Source organism: Pristis pectinata, chromosome 21, assembly GCF_009764475.1.
Source record: "Pristis pectinata isolate sPriPec2 chromosome 21, sPriPec2.1.pri, whole genome shotgun sequence".
In the NCBI taxonomy this organism is placed as follows: domain Eukaryota; kingdom Metazoa; phylum Chordata; class Chondrichthyes; order Rhinopristiformes; family Pristidae; genus Pristis; species Pristis pectinata.
Window position 1 is genome coordinate 4,908,170 of NC_067425.1, and position 18,755 is coordinate 4,926,924.

General features: G+C 39.3%; 1 protein-coding gene across 1 annotated transcript in view; it reads right to left on the reverse strand.

The window, feature by feature from the left end:
* Positions 1-18,755, reverse strand: part of med13a (mediator complex subunit 13a) — a 123,104-nt gene that overhangs the window by 92,925 nt on the left and 11,424 nt on the right. The window contains 1 exon segment of the mRNA XM_052035939.1: positions 17,537-17,771. Within this exon segment, the coding sequence (XP_051891899.1) occupies positions 17,537-17,771 (235 nt within the window).

Consider the following 18,755-nt stretch of genomic DNA (forward strand, 5'->3'; position numbering starts at 1 on the left):
CTCAAGTTCCTCTTAAATCCTTCCCCTTTCATCTTCAACCAATGCCCTCTAGTTCTTGAGTTCCCAACTCCTGGAAAAAGACCGAGTGCATTCACCTTATCTATGCCCCTCATGATTTTATATGCCTCTATAAGATCACCTCTCAGTCTCCTCTGCTCTAAGGAATAAAGTCCTAGCCTGTCAAACCTCTCCATATAACTCATTCCCTCAAGTCCTGGCAGCCTCCTTGTGAATCTTTTTCTGCACTCTTTCCAGTTTAATAACATCTTTCCTATAACAAAGTAATCAAAATGGAACACAATACTCCAAGTGAGGCCTCACCAGCATCCTGTACAACTGCACCATGACCTCCCAACTCTTATACTTGGTGTCCTGACTTATGAAGGCCAGCAGGCCAAAAGCCTTCTTCGCCACCCTATCTTTGACTCCACTTTCAGTGAACCATGTACTTCAAGGTCCCTCTGTTCTACAACACTCCCCAGGGCCCTACCATTCACTGTGAAAGTTCACCTGGATTTGACTTTCCAAAATGTAACACCTCACATTTATCTGAATTAAACTTATTTGCCATTCCTTGGCTCACTTACTCAGCTGATGAAGATACCCCTGTAATTTTTGATAAACTTCATTGTCTACTATACTACCTATTTTAGTATCATCTGCAAACTGACTAACAATGCCTTGTACATTCTTATCCAAATCATTGATATAGATGACAAACAACAGTGGGCCCAGCACCAACCCCTGAAGCACACCACTAGTCACGGGCCTCCAGTCTGAGAAACAACCTTCCACCATCACCCTCTGCTTTCTACCATCAAGCCAATTGTGTATCCAATTAGCGAGTTCTCCCTGGATTCCAGAGCAGCCTACCATGTGGGACCTTAGCAAAGACCTCACTGAAGTCATGTGGTTTATACAACCCTGCCCTCATTGACTTTCTTGGTCACCTCCTCAAAAAAAACTCAATCGTTCATTAGACATGATCTCCCATGCACAAAGCCATGCTGACTACCCCTAATCAACCTGTCTTTCCAGATATATACATTATCCCTCAGAATTCTCTCCAGAATTCCAGAATGGTCTGGAACATTATATATAATGTTGACCTTTATCACAAGAAAATTTGAATAATCGAGTACAGACGTCCTGCTCAATTATATAGGGCCCTGATGAGACCACACATCAGTTAGAAAAGTATTACAGGCCAGATAGATTCAGGACTGATGTTTCCCATGGCTAAAGTGTTTAGAGCTAGGAGTCAGCCACTCAGGACAGGAGAAAAGATAGGTCTTCACCCTAAAGGTGGCAAATCTTTGGAATTCTCTACCCAAAAATACTGTGGAGGCTCAAGAATATATTCAAAGATACTGGAAAATCTATCAATGTTCAAGTGAAATAAAGGAAATGGAGTAAGTGCTGGGAAATGGCACTGAGGTATAGGATCAGCCATGATCTTCTTGAAAGCTGGAGCAGGCATTCCTACTTCTGGTTATGTCCCTAAAAATACCAAGAGTGACAAGTAACACAATGTTGAACCATGAGCTGCCCACAATGTATTCATTCAAGGGACATCACTGGCAAAACTGGCATTTTTCATCCCTAAAACCAACCCGAGAACTCAGTGGACTGCTAGGCCACATTTCAGAGAATACCCAAATTAGTATGCCTCAGGTCACATAGTCTAGACAGTTCAGGGCATGTTTTGCTCCTTTAAAATTATATTAGTGTTCTAGATGAGATTCATAACAATCCAGAAATTTCCTGGTTATGACATGCTCCCTCCATCTCCCAAGACTTGGTTAAATTCCATCATAGCAGTTTGGAAATTTAAATCTCATTTCCAAATCAATGCCCATTTTAGTCCCATCATTACTTCAATATGGTCCTGCTGGAAATTGCAAGCCAGTATCAATCTATACTACAACATAACTCTTCTACAGGTCAGTAGGTTCTCCAGACATTTAGAAGGAGAACTTTAAACATCTCTAACTCACTGGTTAAAAACAAACTGGTGAAGTGCCCCTGAATAAATGCTCAAGATGAACCTAGGATGGTGCATAGTTCCCTCAATGCATGCTTGAAGATAGTTCTTGTAAAATAAATACAATCCAGGTGTTGCAATTCCCTAAGATGCTGAAAAAAAACTTGTGTAATTTTAACCAAAGAAAGCAATTTACGCTTAGGGAGGAATACATTCAGGAAAAGTGACGTGACCCATGTACCACTCAACTCATGAACAATCATGAAATTCCTTCCTTGTGATAGATTCCTTCAAGGTTAGAATCGCCATGGCTAATTGAGGTTATACATAACTTAAATGCTCTAAATGCAGGATAGGCAAATTGAAAATAAGGTGGGGGGGATTGCATGCTCTATTGCTCACAGCTGCACCTACCTTCTTTTGCCATTTCACGTGATGCAGAATTTAAAAACTACAAGCCATATTATTCCTCTCACAGTCACCATCATAAACAGCTCAAGGGGATATTCAATGGAATAAGTCTTGCATCCCTGTTACAATTTGCAGAAATCCTAGCAAAGACATCTAACATTTGTTGCAATAAAAGTTACATTAATTGCAGAACTCGATTTAAATAGAATTTAGGAAGTGTTTGCTACAGAAAATATTTCCCTTGGAATTTTTTTTTTGCAAAGGAGAAGCAGAAAAAAGGAATTGCAACTCAAAAGAATCGAGGCTAAGCACATATGCTTAGTCAATTTTAAATTTTCCTGAAGTTTATAGAATACTTTAAAGTATAACCAAGATGTTGCTAAGGCAGATCTCAACACCTCTCATTAAAATACATTCCACTAATACTGACTGAACTTTGTAGCTTCAATATGCAAGTTTTAATTGAAACTACAGGTTAACTATACCAGCTGGCCACCCATACACATCACAGCAACTCAAACGACAACACTGGGAAAAACTGGGTTTAAATCCAGAAGTTAGGTCTGATGATAACAACTCATTCTTGTAATCAGCGATGCATGATCTGCACATTCAACACATGGACAACCTTCCAAATGGTTTTACACTTGTATGAAAGTGTGGTTTTGATAAAAATATTAAAATAGCATTTTAACCAAATAAATATACATTTCTAATGAGCAAAAAAGCTTTGTTGCTAGAGAAATAAAACATTTCAAGTAATCAGTTAGAGCTCTGATGATAGCAACAAATCACCAATTCTAAAAATCACCAATTCTAAAAATAACTATTTTCAAACTATATGAAAACAGGATCTGTATCTAAAGTCTCTAGTGAGGCAGAACAATCTAGTAAGATTTGCAAAACCTGTTGGATATTCTGAAGCAATAAATTTTTTTTTAAAGTTTTCAAAATATATATGGGCAACAACCAAGCTGTTTACATATGACATCTTTTAGCAAGTTTGTGGAAAAGTTGATAAGGGCATCCACCTCCTTGGGTCACTTGAATCATCTTGAATTTCCCTTGCCAAATTTTTTGGCAGACAGTGCAAATTATCCTGCAGATTGATGTACTGAGAAGTTGGATTTATTTATATTCCTGCAAAATGAATTTGAAACTAGTGATTATATTGATTTGTTCCAATTATAGGTAATGTTAGAATAAACAGTAACAATAGCAGTGAATGCAAAGAATGAGCACTGCTAGAGTATTGCTGTGCACTTCCTTCTCCAGAATGTTACCGCACCTGTCTTTGTGGCAACAGACCATATAATGCATCTCAGTTAATAAGATGCAAAATATATGTTGTAATTTTGCTGCCATATTTGCATCAATTTACACAAATACTCAAAAGTTGTACAAAAAGCTCTGCATATAGAATCAGAATCATTTCATATCTTAAATTTGGCACAACTTCAAATGAAGTTGTAAATAGTTGTCATGACAATGTCATAAGATTTGAAGTGCTGGGAATAGGATAACTTTTGCACTTCCAAAATAATCTTCCTTTTAAACTGGGCAGACATTACGTCATTTTGCCATCTTCCCCACAAACTTGCTAAAAGAAGTTCTAGAAGTTCTGTAGAGAAAAAAAATCAAAGGCAGTGGAAAGCTACTTACTACTCATTACTGCATCTAGGTGTACTGGGGTAACAGTTGATTCAATATGAATGAGTTATATGGCAATGTAATTATTAAATTAACATTGTGGAATAAAAATGCATTAACATTGTGTATCCTAGAGACAGACTCCAGTTTAATCTCTGCTTCCCAATTGATCTTCAACATTTAAAAGCTTTTTTTTTTGAAAAATTACCACTATTTTACTAGAGAAGATTTCAACTAAAAATGTGTAATTTTGCACATTTAAAATTGTAAACATTGAAACTCAAGTTTAAAGCTAATAGAAGTCCAATTTTCAGAACACCGTCAAAGGCCTAAAGGCTTTCTCCAAAAGGGAAACAAGCAGAGAATTTGCTAACCTTGTAAGGTGAACAGCAACAAGGATAGAACTGCAAAGGCTTCTCCATATCATGGATGGTATTCAGCAGAGGAACAAAATCAGCTCCCTGCTGTCCTCACAAGCAAAAGAATTTGAAAGCAAAGGATTTTAGAACTATACAAATGATAATTTGCTTTTATATTTAAATGCATTTCCCCATGTTATAACTAGGATAGAGGAAAGCTGCAAGGAATCCAAGCTTCCTTGATCACTGCTGGCCGACCTCCAATAACTCATGTACCATCCTTCCTGGAAGCCTACTTCATCATGCACTCAAGTTAAATGCCAATAAGAATCCCCTATAAACGAACAATTTCTGCCTTTACAAAGTTGTGATCGCTTAAATATAAATAACCCACCATATCATTATAGAGCAAGTTTAAAGGATTGAATGAAATGGTTGAAGCAACAACAAGCATAACCTTCACCAAATTAGTCAAGAAAAAAAGCCCAAGTAAGCCGTTAGCAAAAAGGTTGAAACATTAGCAATATTTAGGTTATCAAGGAGGTTTATACATTACCTTCCAACTCATTCCAGTGCTTCAATATCATAGATACCAAATAACTAGTAGTGAATTTGAGGCACAAAACAAATAATTGCCGGAAGGTATCATTCTATTGTCCGACAAAAACATGTTCACATATAACAATGCCGAAGCAGATTTGCACCTTGCAACTAGAAGAGTCACTTCCTGACATGTGCTAATCAAATACACAACTTATTGCCACTTGACACCAGTAACTATTGTCCACCCAAGACCCAAAAACCATACTAGTTATGCAATATAAATGTAGACATGCAAATGAACTTCTCACCTAAATGTTCTAATTCAAGATACTGAGACATCCACATTCAACAATTTCTCTATTTTCTGTTCATTATGCATTCTCATTCCCCATAGAGGCACAATTCAATTACCCAAGCCAGCAACCATAAGTGACAGTTGCCAAGAGGGAAACTCTGAACCACATACCATACAGTTTACATCTCTGCTCCATCATTTTAACTGATTAAACTTCAAAGCAGAGCAAATAGGAAAGTAAGGAAGATGCTGAAAATCTGAAATGAAATGGGAAAATGCTGGAAGTACCCAAGAGCTCAGACATCATAATGAAGGGTCATCAACCAGAAACACTGGGCTAGGTCATACTCACTTTCTTGCTGTCAAGCTAGTCTCTGAACTAGGCATGAAATACAGAGACTACCACAGGACATCATTCCAGCAGCAAAGCACTGACACATCGGACTCCTCACCTTTCTGCTAGTCGTGACTGGGAGAAGGTGGCCTCTTCATTTGAATGGGATGTATCACCAAGTAGATAGTGCCATTTTCTTTCTTAAAAATTAACTGGAGGTTTTGATGATTTTTAAATCTCATGACATTTTAAAAGTTCAAAAGGACAAACAGTAGTTGTCAAAAGACCAGAGATTTGCAAAAGCAGGTTATGGGACAAGCTGCCAAAGGCAGGGGACTCTGAAGTACAGTGAGCTCAGCAAGCCTGCATAACCAGGTCAGATTAGTGTAGGCAGATGTGAATCAAGGCAGATCTCCAGATGTACTGCCCAACTTGCTCTGTATTTTCAGCATTTTCTGCTTTATTGCTAACTAGCAACACCATCAACAAATTGGATTTAGAAAAGGTTACAGCCACCTCATTCTACTGAAATCATATCTTCCCCTAGTTAAGAGAAGATGGTGGCAGACTGAGTTAACAATATCCTGCCACATTATAAAAGGTCCCTGATGTCCTCCCATTCAAGTTTACACGAGTTATACATTGTACAATACACAAGTTACAATTTGGAAGAGTTAGCCAATGGACACAAAGCTACTTTCCCAGTAACTGGAAAAGATACTGCACAGTACAAGAGCAACTTGGGAAATCAGACCACCAGGCTGTGCTCCTTCTCCCTGCATACAAGCAGAAACTGAAACGGGAGGATCCAGTACGTAGAGTCGTGCAGTGCTGGTCTGAGGAAGCAGATGAGCTCCTATGTGACTGCTTTGAGACAGTGGACTGGACCATGTTCAAAGACTCAGCTGCCAGCCTTGATGAGTATGCCACCACCACAGACTTTATCAGCAAGTGTGTGGAGGACTGTGTACCAAAGACGACATACGGGTGTTCCCAAACAGGAAACCATGGATGAACCAGGAAATCCACTCTCTACTGAAGGAGAGGACTGCTGCACACAAACCTAGTGATCCTGATCAGTACAAGAAAATCGAGGTATGGCCTTCGAAAAGCTATCAGGGATGCCAAGAGGCAATACCAACTCAAAATATAGAGTCACTGACCAGCTGCCAGTTATGGCAGGGCTTACATGCCATGACAGGCTACAAGACGAAGTCGGGCTGCATAGCTAACAACAGCGCATCCCTTCCTGATGAACTTAACGCATTCTACGCGCGTTTTGAACAGAGGGAAGTGGATTGTCACCATCCACCCCGACAGCCACCAATGCAGCTGAACCTGTGATCACAGGAGGATGCAAGATCAGTTTTCCGGAGAGTGAACACGAGGAAAGCACCTGGCCCAGATGGTGTTCCTGGCCACGTGCTCAGATACCACCGTTGTAGGCCATATCTCAAACAGCAATGAGTTGGAGTACAGGAAGGAGACAGAGGGCTTAGTGGAACGGTGTCATGACAACAACCTTGCCCTCAATGTCAACAAAACAAAAGAGCTAGTCATTGACTTCAGGAAAGGGGGCGGTGTACATGCACCTATCTACATCAATGGTGCTGAGGTCAAGAGGGTTGAGAGCTTCAAGTTCCTGGGAGTGAATATCACCAACAGCTTATCCTGGTCAAATCACAGAGAAAGCTCACCAGCACCTCTACTTCCTCAGGAGGCTAAAGAAATTTGGTTTGGCCCCATTGACTCTCACCAACTTCTACTGATGCACCAGAGAAAGCATCCTATCTGGATATATCACAGCTTGGTACAGCAACTGCTCTGCCCAGGACCGCAAGAAGCTGCAGAGTTGTGGCCACAGCCCAGCGCATCACAAACACCAGCCTCCCCTCCTTGGACTCTATCTTTACCTCTCATTGTCTTGGTGTAGCAGCCAACATAATCAAAGACCCCACCCACCCGGGGCATTCTCTCTTCTCTCCTCTTCCATCAGGTAGGAGATACAGGAGCCCGAGGGCACATACCACCAGGATCAAGGACAGCTTCTACCCCACTGTGATAAGACTATTGAACGGTTCCCTTATACAATGAGATGGACTGACTTCATGATCTACCTTATTGCACTGCACTTTCTCTGTAGCTGTGACACTTTACTCTGTACTGTTATTGTTTTTACCTGTTCTACATCAATGCACTCTGTATTAACTCAATGTAACTGCACTGTGTAATGAATTGACCTGTATGATCGGTTTCCAAGAGAAGCTTTTCACTGTACCTCAGTACAAGTGACAATAATAAACCAAGACCAAAACCACCATGAACCATCTTGCTCTTGTACTCTGCAGTACCTTTTCCACTTACTGGTTTGGCCACAACTGGAGCAGCATGTCTAGTACTCTTTACGAAAGGCAGCAGCTTCAGAAAGTGCAGAACAGATTTACCAAAATGATTCTAGGGATCAAAAACTTCAGTTACACAAATAGACAGGTGAAGCTGGGATTGTCCTCAGGTCAGAGATCTGATAGAGTTTTTCTTTGTGGATGTTACAAACAGGAGTAGAACAAACAGTTTAAGGATGATTGGCAAAAAGAACCAAAAAAAAAACTCAGGGGGCTCTGGAATGCAATATTTGGGTAGCAGTGGAAGAATCTTAAGAGAGCTGGATAAGCATCTGAAAAAGAATTTGCAGGGCTGTGGGGAGAGGGCAAGAGAGAGACATTAGATTGCTCTTAGTCAATACAGACGCAACAGGCTGAGTGGTCTGTTGTAAGCATTGTGAACCTTATTTAGATAGTTATGGTTTTAGAGACCTTTGTGAATTAATTCCCAATTGAAGTCAGCTAAATAGAACATTACAAGTAACCTCAAAATTCGAGAGAATCATGTTCTATCAACTTCACGAGATACATTCCCAGTTTTGCATCTTCCTGTAATAATTTGCATTGAAGGCCCAATCCAGCAGATAAACTCTAGTTTCCAATATTACAGACCATTTAGCAAAAAAAATGAAAAAACTGCCCAATGAACCTCAAAACAATGAAAAATGTTTTGCAGTAATTACTGTAATACTTGCAACAAATACACCAATTAATTTACTTTGACCAGCAGTTTATAGTGCACAGAAGGATGCTTATATCAGTGGTCATTAAGCAGAGTAAATGCATTCCTCTATTCCCCAAAGTCCATCTAATAGCATTACACAACTACACACCGCTAATTAATGTTTCCCAATTTGAGCTTAGCGGGTGATGCTTTTCGCACATATACTGAGAATGATGAAAATCAACAAATCAAAACCTTATGCTTAGAGTTTAATAATTACATGCATACTGCATGTATTCAACTGCCTAAAATTATTCAATCTTCCATTTCATGCAAAACCCAAAATATTTATTGGAGCTAACATGCAAGTGAATCAATGAATTAGGCCTGATTTTCTACACCAAAACTGAAAATCTGGCTAATGAAGCAAAGTACTTAATTATTTAAACTTCAAGTAATGAACTCAAGTTTAAAACTTAAAATATGTTCCGTTGTAATTCAAGAAATCCTGCAAGTTGCCAGCAAGAACTATTTCAGTTCCCTCAGGTTTTTTCAGGACCACAATAGAGTGGATTTACTTTCAGTCTGAAAGCTAGCAACCTAAAATGTGATTAAGATGCTTAGAAAGCATTAGAATCAGAAAGTCATACAGAACAAAAACTTCAGCTCATCAAGTTTATGCCATCCATTAAGTGCCCATTTACACTTTTTTTATTCTCTCCAAATTGATTTCAAATCCCCCAGAATTCTACCACTTACATATAAAGTAGGAACAATTTATGGTAGCCAATTAACCTGCACATCTTTGGGCTTTGTGAGGAAACCCAAGCACCTGAGGGGAAATCCATACAGTCACAGGGAGAACATGAAAACTCCACACACAGCATAGAGTTCAGAATTGAACCCGGATCACTGTTCTACTAGCTGTACCATATACCAGAAAAAAGTTAAAAGGCACTTTGGATCAAAACGAACTTTCGACCTGCAGCACAGAATTAAAACTAGTAATTTTATACTTTAAATTTTAAATTGTCAAATTCTACACCTGCATCACAACTCACCATTTTATGGGCTCAAGTGGCAATGGTTTGTACCATTGTCATACAGTCTAGAAAAACCTCTGGAGAATCACCCTCATCCAATCCAGCTGTAATGCAGAAGTAGTTAAAATGACAAAGTTCAATGTTAGGGACCAATAGGGAAACCGTTGCGGGGGAGTGTACCCTAAACGATCCTGAAATGAGAACTGGCAGATATTGGAAATTTTGAAAGCTATATTGATATAATATTAAAGTTTAATATATTTTTAAATAAAACAAAGCTTTTAATTTAGTACTATGGTAAACTACTTTCACATTTACTTAACAGAATTTCAAAACATTCCTAATTCACTTTAAAATGCATTATATATTGGCTAACTCCCCCCTCCCACCCTGCAATCAATTTTGCACACTGCCCAAATGCCACATCCCACAAAATTACCTTCATTGGCACACCCTCCAAAACTCAGCTGACCAACTATTTCACCAGCTGCATAGAACTCCATGGGAATGAATGGGAAGGGAAATCCTCACTGGGCATTGAAGAACCGGATTTAAATTTCAATGTGCATCCAACCCAGTTCTACATATACTGGTCACAATTTTGAATGCTCATTGCAAGCATAATTGATAAGATCTTTATTAGTCACATGTACATCAAAACACACAGTGAAATGACTGCTGTATCAGACCCCATTCTCCTCCTTCCACTTTTTTCTTTAGTGCTCCTAGACCTTTATTTCTTTGTTAAATTTCAGCTCCAACCCTCCAGTACCCAAATCTTGTTGCTCTCCAACATTTCCAAGCTTGGCCTCTTTCAGAAAATTCCTGTGCCCCTCAGTGTCCTCCAAAATGGGCCAACCAAGGCTAAATGTCACTGCCTAATTGCGAGCAGCACTCCCAATTGCCTCTTCCGATTTGCATGTTTCCCTCCCTGTACCTACTGGAGCACAACCTACCAACATCCTTTCATTCAGTTCTGATCCTTATGGACTCAGTCATACAGCATGGATGGCACGGTAGCGTAGCCGTTAGCATAACACCATTACAGCACCAGCGACCAGGGTTCAATTCTGGCCGCTGTCTATAAGGAGTTTGTACGTTCTCCCCGTGCCTGCATGGGTTTCCTCCGGGTGCTCCGGTTTCCTCCCACACTCCAAAGACATACGGGTTAGGAAGTTGTGGGCATGCTATGTTGGCGCCAGAAGCATGGCGACACTTGCAGGCTGCCCCCAGAACACTCTACTCAAAAGATGCATTTCACCGTGTGTTTCGATGTACGTGTGACTAATAAAGAAATCTTATCTTAAAGGCCAACCCTGACCACGACAGTAATCCTGAACATTAACCATCGTATTAGAGTCAGAGTCATCCCAATAGCCTTTGGAGGTGCTGGTAATCAGCCAACTTCTTGAACTGCTGCATTCATCTCCCACAGTATAACTGGGTAGAGAGTTCCAGGATTTGGAAATACATTGCTGCTAAGTCTACATCTATATCAAAAGGGTGTGCATGTATAGGAAGCTGTAGATGGTGGTGTTCTCGTATACCTAAAGACCTTGCCCTTCTTGGTGTAGTGGTCACAGATTTGTTAGGTATTGTCAAAGAAGCCTAGGTAAGTAAATGCAGGGAATTTTGTAGATGGTACATCTCGCAGATATGGTACAAGGATCGTGGATCAAGAGGGTCACTTTATCCTATTCTGTAACAAGATGGTTGTTGGCAGGCAAGTATGCTGTCATGCTCCTGATTTGTGCCATGTAAGACATGGAATGCATAGGAATTCAAGAGGCAATGACCAGCTCTCATATCCACAGTTTGTGTGTAGTTGATCCATTTGAGATTATGGTCAATAGCAAATCCCCAGGATATCGGTAGTGGGGATTCAGCAACAATAAATGTCTGAACATCAAGCATTGATTGTTAGACTTATTGAAGACCATCATTGCCCCACAAGTGGCAGGTAATTGTTATCAGCTGGTCATTGCCTTGTGAATGCTCGACATCTTGCTGCATGCAGATTGCCATTATTTTTTCCCCAAATGGAATCAAACATTGTGGCTTCAATGAACATCCCACTTTTGACTTTATGATGAAAGGATAGTCACTAAATGAAGCAGCTGAAGACTGCCCTCAAGAGCTCCTGCAAAAGTCTGCTGGGACAGGGATGATCGACTTCCAATAAATCTTTGTGGAAGGTCTGCCTCCAATCATTAGCAAGATATCCCTTTGGTGCTCATTGACCAGTTTTACCAGGAATTTTTGACACTACATTCAGTCAAATACTGTCTTGATTTAATTCTAATCTCAGAATTCCAGCTCTATGGGTCATAGTTGACCAAGTTTGGAGACAAATGATCCTGGGAAAACCCAAACTGAGCAGTAAGCATGTTATTGATGAGTAGGCACCACTTGATAGTATAATCAATGACACTTTACATTATAGTTTTACTTCAATATAGGAAAGTAAAAGTGTATAGGGGGTTCAGCACACATGCTGACTTTTTTTTTCCCCCCATTCTTCATAATAATGAATGCAAAAAATGTGTCACCATAATCTATTTATATTTTCCATAATTATATTAAAACTCCTTTCACTTCATGAAGTTTAGGTTGGAGAAGTCTGTAACTAAATTAGGTTAAATGCATGTAACTTGCTGATTCATTTTTATAGAAAATTTATTGCCACATAATTGTCCCAGAACACCACTGGTATCCAACTTGTTCAGTGGACATGTTATTTCCCATGTTTGCAAGCACCATGCCTCTACATGGTTTTATGGTTGAAAAGCCCTTACCACCACATGCAATGTCACCAAATATGTGCTGGTGGTTTACAAAGGGCATTAACAATTTGTTGATCAGCACTGGTGTTTGCAAGTATTTCATTCTAATTATCTCTTATTTCATGCTTCTATACATTTATTCTGTAAAGATTGGTTTTAACCTGTTCATACTGATCTGATAGCACTGTATATTCTGCTTAGAGAATTCTGTATACTGCACAACCTACAGATGAATAACTTAATCCAAGCTATACTGTTCCACATGTGACACACGGCTGAAGGTTTTGGATCATATGAAACTTCGCCATGAAAATTCATTGTCAAGGACCCAAAGACAGTTCATTAGTGAAGACAAGAACTTTAAATACAAAATTGCAATTTCAAAGTTTAATTTAGCTGAAGCTTGAGCTTTCCATTAGAGATTCTTTTATAGTTCCCTCCACTTGCTCAGAGTCCACTTCTGCATCCAAGGGGAAAAAAAAATCATCTTTTCATGTCTTTTTTTTAAAAAAAGAAAACACTCTTTGGGAAAGATTTCCTACAAGTGCATAGTGATCCACCTGCAGTCTTTTTGATCTTGAGGGCTTCAAATAAGTCTTCCTTAACCCTCAAGTTTAGCTATTAGCACTTTAAAATATCTAGAATCTTTCCCTTTGTAAAGCATGAACCTCATTTAAGATGGTCTATTTAAAAAGGCCCTTAACCTCGAGTTAACTGGGTTTCAAACATGGGCAATCTGCAAATGAATGCCTAAGCCACATTTTAGCATTAAACAGAAATCTTCAAAAAATAAAATAGGTGGATTGTAGATTTCATAAGAAACTTAGGAAATGCTGGAAATACTCAGCAGGCTAGGCAGCATCTAGAAAAAGTGTTAATATTTCAGACTGATGACCTTTCATCAGAATTCAACATGGAAACCCATTGACCTGACGTGTTAGTTCTGTCTCTCCCCTGACATGCTGCTTGATCTGCTGAGAGTTTCAGAATTTCATAGTTTCAGATTTGCAGCATCTGCATTTCTTTGCTTTTCAGATCAGAGATAAAAAGTTGGTACCTCTAAAAATTATTTACAGGATGCCACTTAACATATATGTTCTCCTTAAGAGTCTCATTTTCCAGAAGGTCCAATCTGATCGCATTGTATACTTAACTACAACAAAACTAAATATTTCAATGATGATATCAATTTCTGAATAGAGATAAAATTAACCAGTGCTTCAGCTGTCAATGCTGATTCAACTCCATTGCACTTTACCTCAGCAATTCTTGGCGGCAAATAAATACCATCCAATGAGGTCACAGTTTAAAAGTGTGCGGATAGTTAAGATTATTTACATCAAATTCTATGTTCAAAAAAAAATCAAAATTGAGATAGAATCTTAAGCAGATTCAAGGTTATAGCACAAATGTTCAAATAACACGTTAAGTTGGAATGCAGATTTTGATTACAGATCTTTAGGGTTGCAAGGTTACCTGTAACCTTAACTTTTTTTGCCCCCCACCCTCCACAAATCCTATCAACTGATTTTGTCAACATTCTATTTCAGATTTCCAGCAACTGCTGTGGTTTGCAACATACAATTCCAGCATGTTTTTAGCTCAATTGTCCCCATTCATCTTCCTGTATCTACACTTCTCCAAACACATCAACTATAATTAACAAGCATTCATTTCTCATAAACAGCACCAAAGGCAATCATGTTGCCTCAACAACTTTGGCCTGCACCCTACAGACATTCCCTTTGTTCTCTCCAGCATTGCCTGGCCCCTCCCCACAAAACTTAAAAATAGTTTTCCCACTTAAGTCCAGCAACTCTTCAGAAGTGGAACTATTTCTCTGCAGATGCTACCCAACCATTGCGTATGCCCAACATTTTCCATTTTCATTTCAGATTTCCAGCATCAGCAGTTTCTTTTGGCTTTTCAAGAATTAACCCTCAGCAGTGGAGGTGTTTTATTTAAATGAACACAAATTTCAAGTGCATTGGTAATTGGGGGAATAAAAAAGTTAGATCTTATTCAGGACCCATAGGAAATGCTAAAGAAAAAAAACATTTAACCATTTCAAAATTTTTAACAGCTGTAAGTGAGAAAACTACATGATCCTAGCTGGTTGCAGGTGGTAACATGGAAGTTTATGGGAATTAATGTATACCCTATATAGTAATGAACACAAGGAAAAACCCAAAAAGCAGTAAATGCATTTCCTTAAAAACATATTGCAAGATTCATGACATTCTGGACATTTGCCCTTCAACAGCAATTTCTCCACATTGACGTTAACTTATGTGGTGCAGATTTCCTACAAATTCCACCTTCCCCTACACAAACCCAGATTTTCTTCTGTTTTTCATAAGAAACTATATTTAGATTCAATAAAATTGAAAACTGGGTTTGGTTACTAACCTTAAACAAGCACTGTGGCCTGCCCATGATATTCAATTTCCATCAAGTCTCCCATCATCATGGGAATCAACTAGCAGTTCAGAGCCTGTATACCCTACCAGATGACTCACCACCTGACTCCCAGAAGCCCTTCTACCATATACACATCAGGAACACAATGTAATACTCTCCACTTGCTTAGATTGGTCTAGTCCAAAAGTACACCACATCCACCTTAAAAATTCATTTGTTTTACCACTCTCACTGCAATGTAATGGGCCTGGAGTTTAACCAAATTACCCCTGATGCACAATAATGCCTTAAAAAAAATTAAGGAAAACCCCCCCATCTCCCATATCTTGGGAAGGTAACACTCGGCAAAGGCAAACAATTATTAAATTCAATGCTACAGCACATACTTTGGTCAACTGAAGAATGTTGAAGATCAACATCAGTCTTGTCACTAAACTAATGGTCTACAGGGCCACAACAGTTCCTGTCTTCCTCTACCCTTCTGAGACATGAACACCGGCCATCTCAAGGCACTTAAGATACCAAAGGTGGTCTCCACAAAATTCACCAAAAAGGATAAGCAAACAAATGTTGCTACCTCTCCCAGACCAGCATCCCCTGCATTAAAGTCCTAATTACATGCCCAGTAACATACTCTGAAACTGATACTATTCTAAGACATCATGGGAAAAGTTTACCCTCAGAACAAGTACACAAGGCCCGCGTGGGGGGAGGTGGGGGGGTCCCTTCCATCCCTAGGCCATGACTGCTTAAAGTGAAGGAGCATTCAAGATGGCTCAGAGAATTTGAAGTCCACGAGAAGCACAGTGCCCTGTCTGAACATGCCCTCCTCATCCATGGAAGGCCTCAGTTATCTCAAAGAGAAAAAAGAATGGAAGTCATCCTCAATACCAGAGGACTGCACAACTAGTATCATCTACAAAATGCATTATACTCACCCAAGTCATGAAAGTACCAGATAATGACCAACAATGAGAGAGTCTAATCACTTACTCTTGATATTCAAAGGCATTTCCATCACACAGATTCCAACATCCTAGGAGTCACCATTGATGAGAAAATGCAGCAGCTATGTACAGGCAGATGGAATGAGACCTTTTGTGTGTGTTGATGGGATGTCAATCAAACAGGTCGCTTTACGTCGGAAAATGTTGACTATTGTTGGAGCTGCATTCATGCCTTTGAATGTTAAAGGGTAGGGAGACTCTCCTGTTGGTCATTATCTAGCATCTGTAGTGCTGATATTACTTGCCACTTATCAGTGAATGTCTGAATGTTGTCTAGGTCTTGCTGCATGCAGGCATGGACTGGTTCATTTACCGATCTACCAAACTCACTGCAGTTACTTGCCCTGGCTGCTCCACAAGCACCTCCCAAACCTGACCTCTACCACCAAGAACAAGCAAGTTCTCAAATACATCACCCCGATTTGGAAAGATATCACCAATTCTACATTAATCACTGGGTCCAAATGCTGGAACTCCCTACCTAACAGCACAGTGGAAGCACCTTTACCAGAAGGATAGGAGTGGCTCAAAATAGCAATTCACCACCACTTTAAGGACAATTAGAGATGGGCAATAAAAGCTGGCCTTGCCAACTGATTAAAAGACAAGGAAATATCCATGTACAATATCACTGCACTTCAGCATAGAAAGCTCAGGGCCACTTTTCAAACTCCTCAAAGCCTCAGAAAGGGCTCCAACTTTAGAATTAAAATTAGCATCCAACAAATATTCAAGTTCAGCAAATGTGGGAACATTAGCTATAAGAAAACCAAATAATAACTACCTTATTAATTTCAAAGCTCACAGTTATCAATTATGACCTACCAGATTTCTAGCTCTCTGCAAATCAACTACAAGTCAGCCATTTACTAACATTTATTTAGTTAAATCAATTGAAAAGTCCATAGATCCCTGGAAAAAATAGTAGCAGCACAGGTGGATAAGGTTATATATGGGATGCTTGCCTTCACTGGCCATGGTATAGAATACAAGAGCTGGGATCTCATGTTACAGTTTCATAAAACATTGGTTAGGCCACACCGGATGCAATGTGTGTAGTTCAGGTTGCACACCATAGAAAAGACATGATTACACTGGAGGGTGCAGATGAGATTCACCACAGTGTTCCCTAATTGGAGTATTTCAGTTAAGGAGAGACTGGAGAACAAAGTCAGTGGAATGAAGAGTTGCAGAAAGTTACAGAATGGAAAACAAGGCTGTGGCAGTGCAATAATTTTAAAGATAAGAGGCCATTGGTGGACTAGGCCACATTACTTTGCAACCTTAGAGTCTTTTAAGACAATGTGAAACAAACTGGAGCCAAGGAGTTAGAAAAAGTATAAATTTACATTTATCCTGTTACATTCACCAATTGTTCCTACACAGCCAATTGTTTCTTATATTGGGAAAAATGTTGATAATGGACTTCAGTAATTTAAAGCAAAATTGACAGTGAACTGTTTTTCATTTCTGCTTTACCACCAGTTTACCAGTTACTCCCTACCTCCATACCTTATCCAATCATTTGCTGGGTGTAGTGTGGACCTCATCCAAGTAGCAATAAGTGTTATATGCCCCAGGAGTATTACCAAACTTGATCAAGGCATCAGATTATAAAAATTATATTTAAAAGTCAACATTAGCTCCATTTTTATTCTCACCTTTGAGTTCATGATGAATGAGATCGGCAAAATTTGGAACTTCTCCCCACCAGAAAATCCAAAGCTCTCTATGGCCTGGTGTCATATCCCTTCGCCAGACACAAAGTACATTAGCCTTCAAGCAACGGCTAAAACTGCAAAGAATAGCATCATCTTCAGCCACCGGGATGATAAGTGGTGTCCCAACAGGACCTTGCCACGAATAACGGCGCCATTTAATCCCAGGCAGGTCAGCCTAGAGAGAAACAAAAATATTACCCCAATATTAATCGAGTACCCAGAGTCATTTGTGCTATAATGGAAACAAGTATAATCCAGTGCAAAGGCAATTTTAAAATGTCAGGTCATTTGATTTTCAGCTAGAACAACAGGAATTTGGCCCAAATTTCTAGTCGAAGAACCTATGCTTCAGTAGTTCTCAACTACCTTACCAGCTCAAGACCAGAAAAAACATTTGTAATTTTTCTACACTCAACTGCATTCTCTGATGAATTTATCAGCCATGAGAACAGTTAGTGATCCAGGACAATACTGTACTCAACTAAAATAGCTTCAATGTGAAAAGCATACAATGAACATGATAAAGTTCAACATGGAATTGTAACCAAATTCCTGTTCACTACTGCACATAATCAACATGAAATGTGGTCTGGGCTCCTGCACGACAATAAATTGACATATCAAAAAAGTCAAAACTATGCAACAACAGCAGACATGTTACACCCACCTTCCCCACGATTCAATGGTTAAACAGCAACCATTATTTAATACTTTACTGAAGAATGCCTTCTCCACAGGGTACTGGAGAACCTCCAGCTCCAGTGGAACTATAAAGCAGAATAATTTAAATGGGTAAAGTGAAATGAAAGACTAGTCAATACTTGCAACTGTTGAAAAATTTAATAATACAACACCAGGGTCTCAAATCTGACTAAAACAAACTAAGATGTTATGAGGCACATGTTAGCTATGGTAGACTGCAAATCTACATTAAGAATAACAGTAAGCAAAGTCTAACAATTGAATTACTATATAGTATACAAGATATACTGCCATTTAAGGAAAACACAACAGGAAAAGTGGTTCAGTCACAGAGTTAAAGACAGTATTAGACCATAGGAAAGGGCTTGTAACATTGCCAATAAAAGCAGAAAGCTTGTGGATTGGGAAAATGTCAAAATTCAAAGGAGGATCAAGGTATTGATAGGGGAAAGCAGAA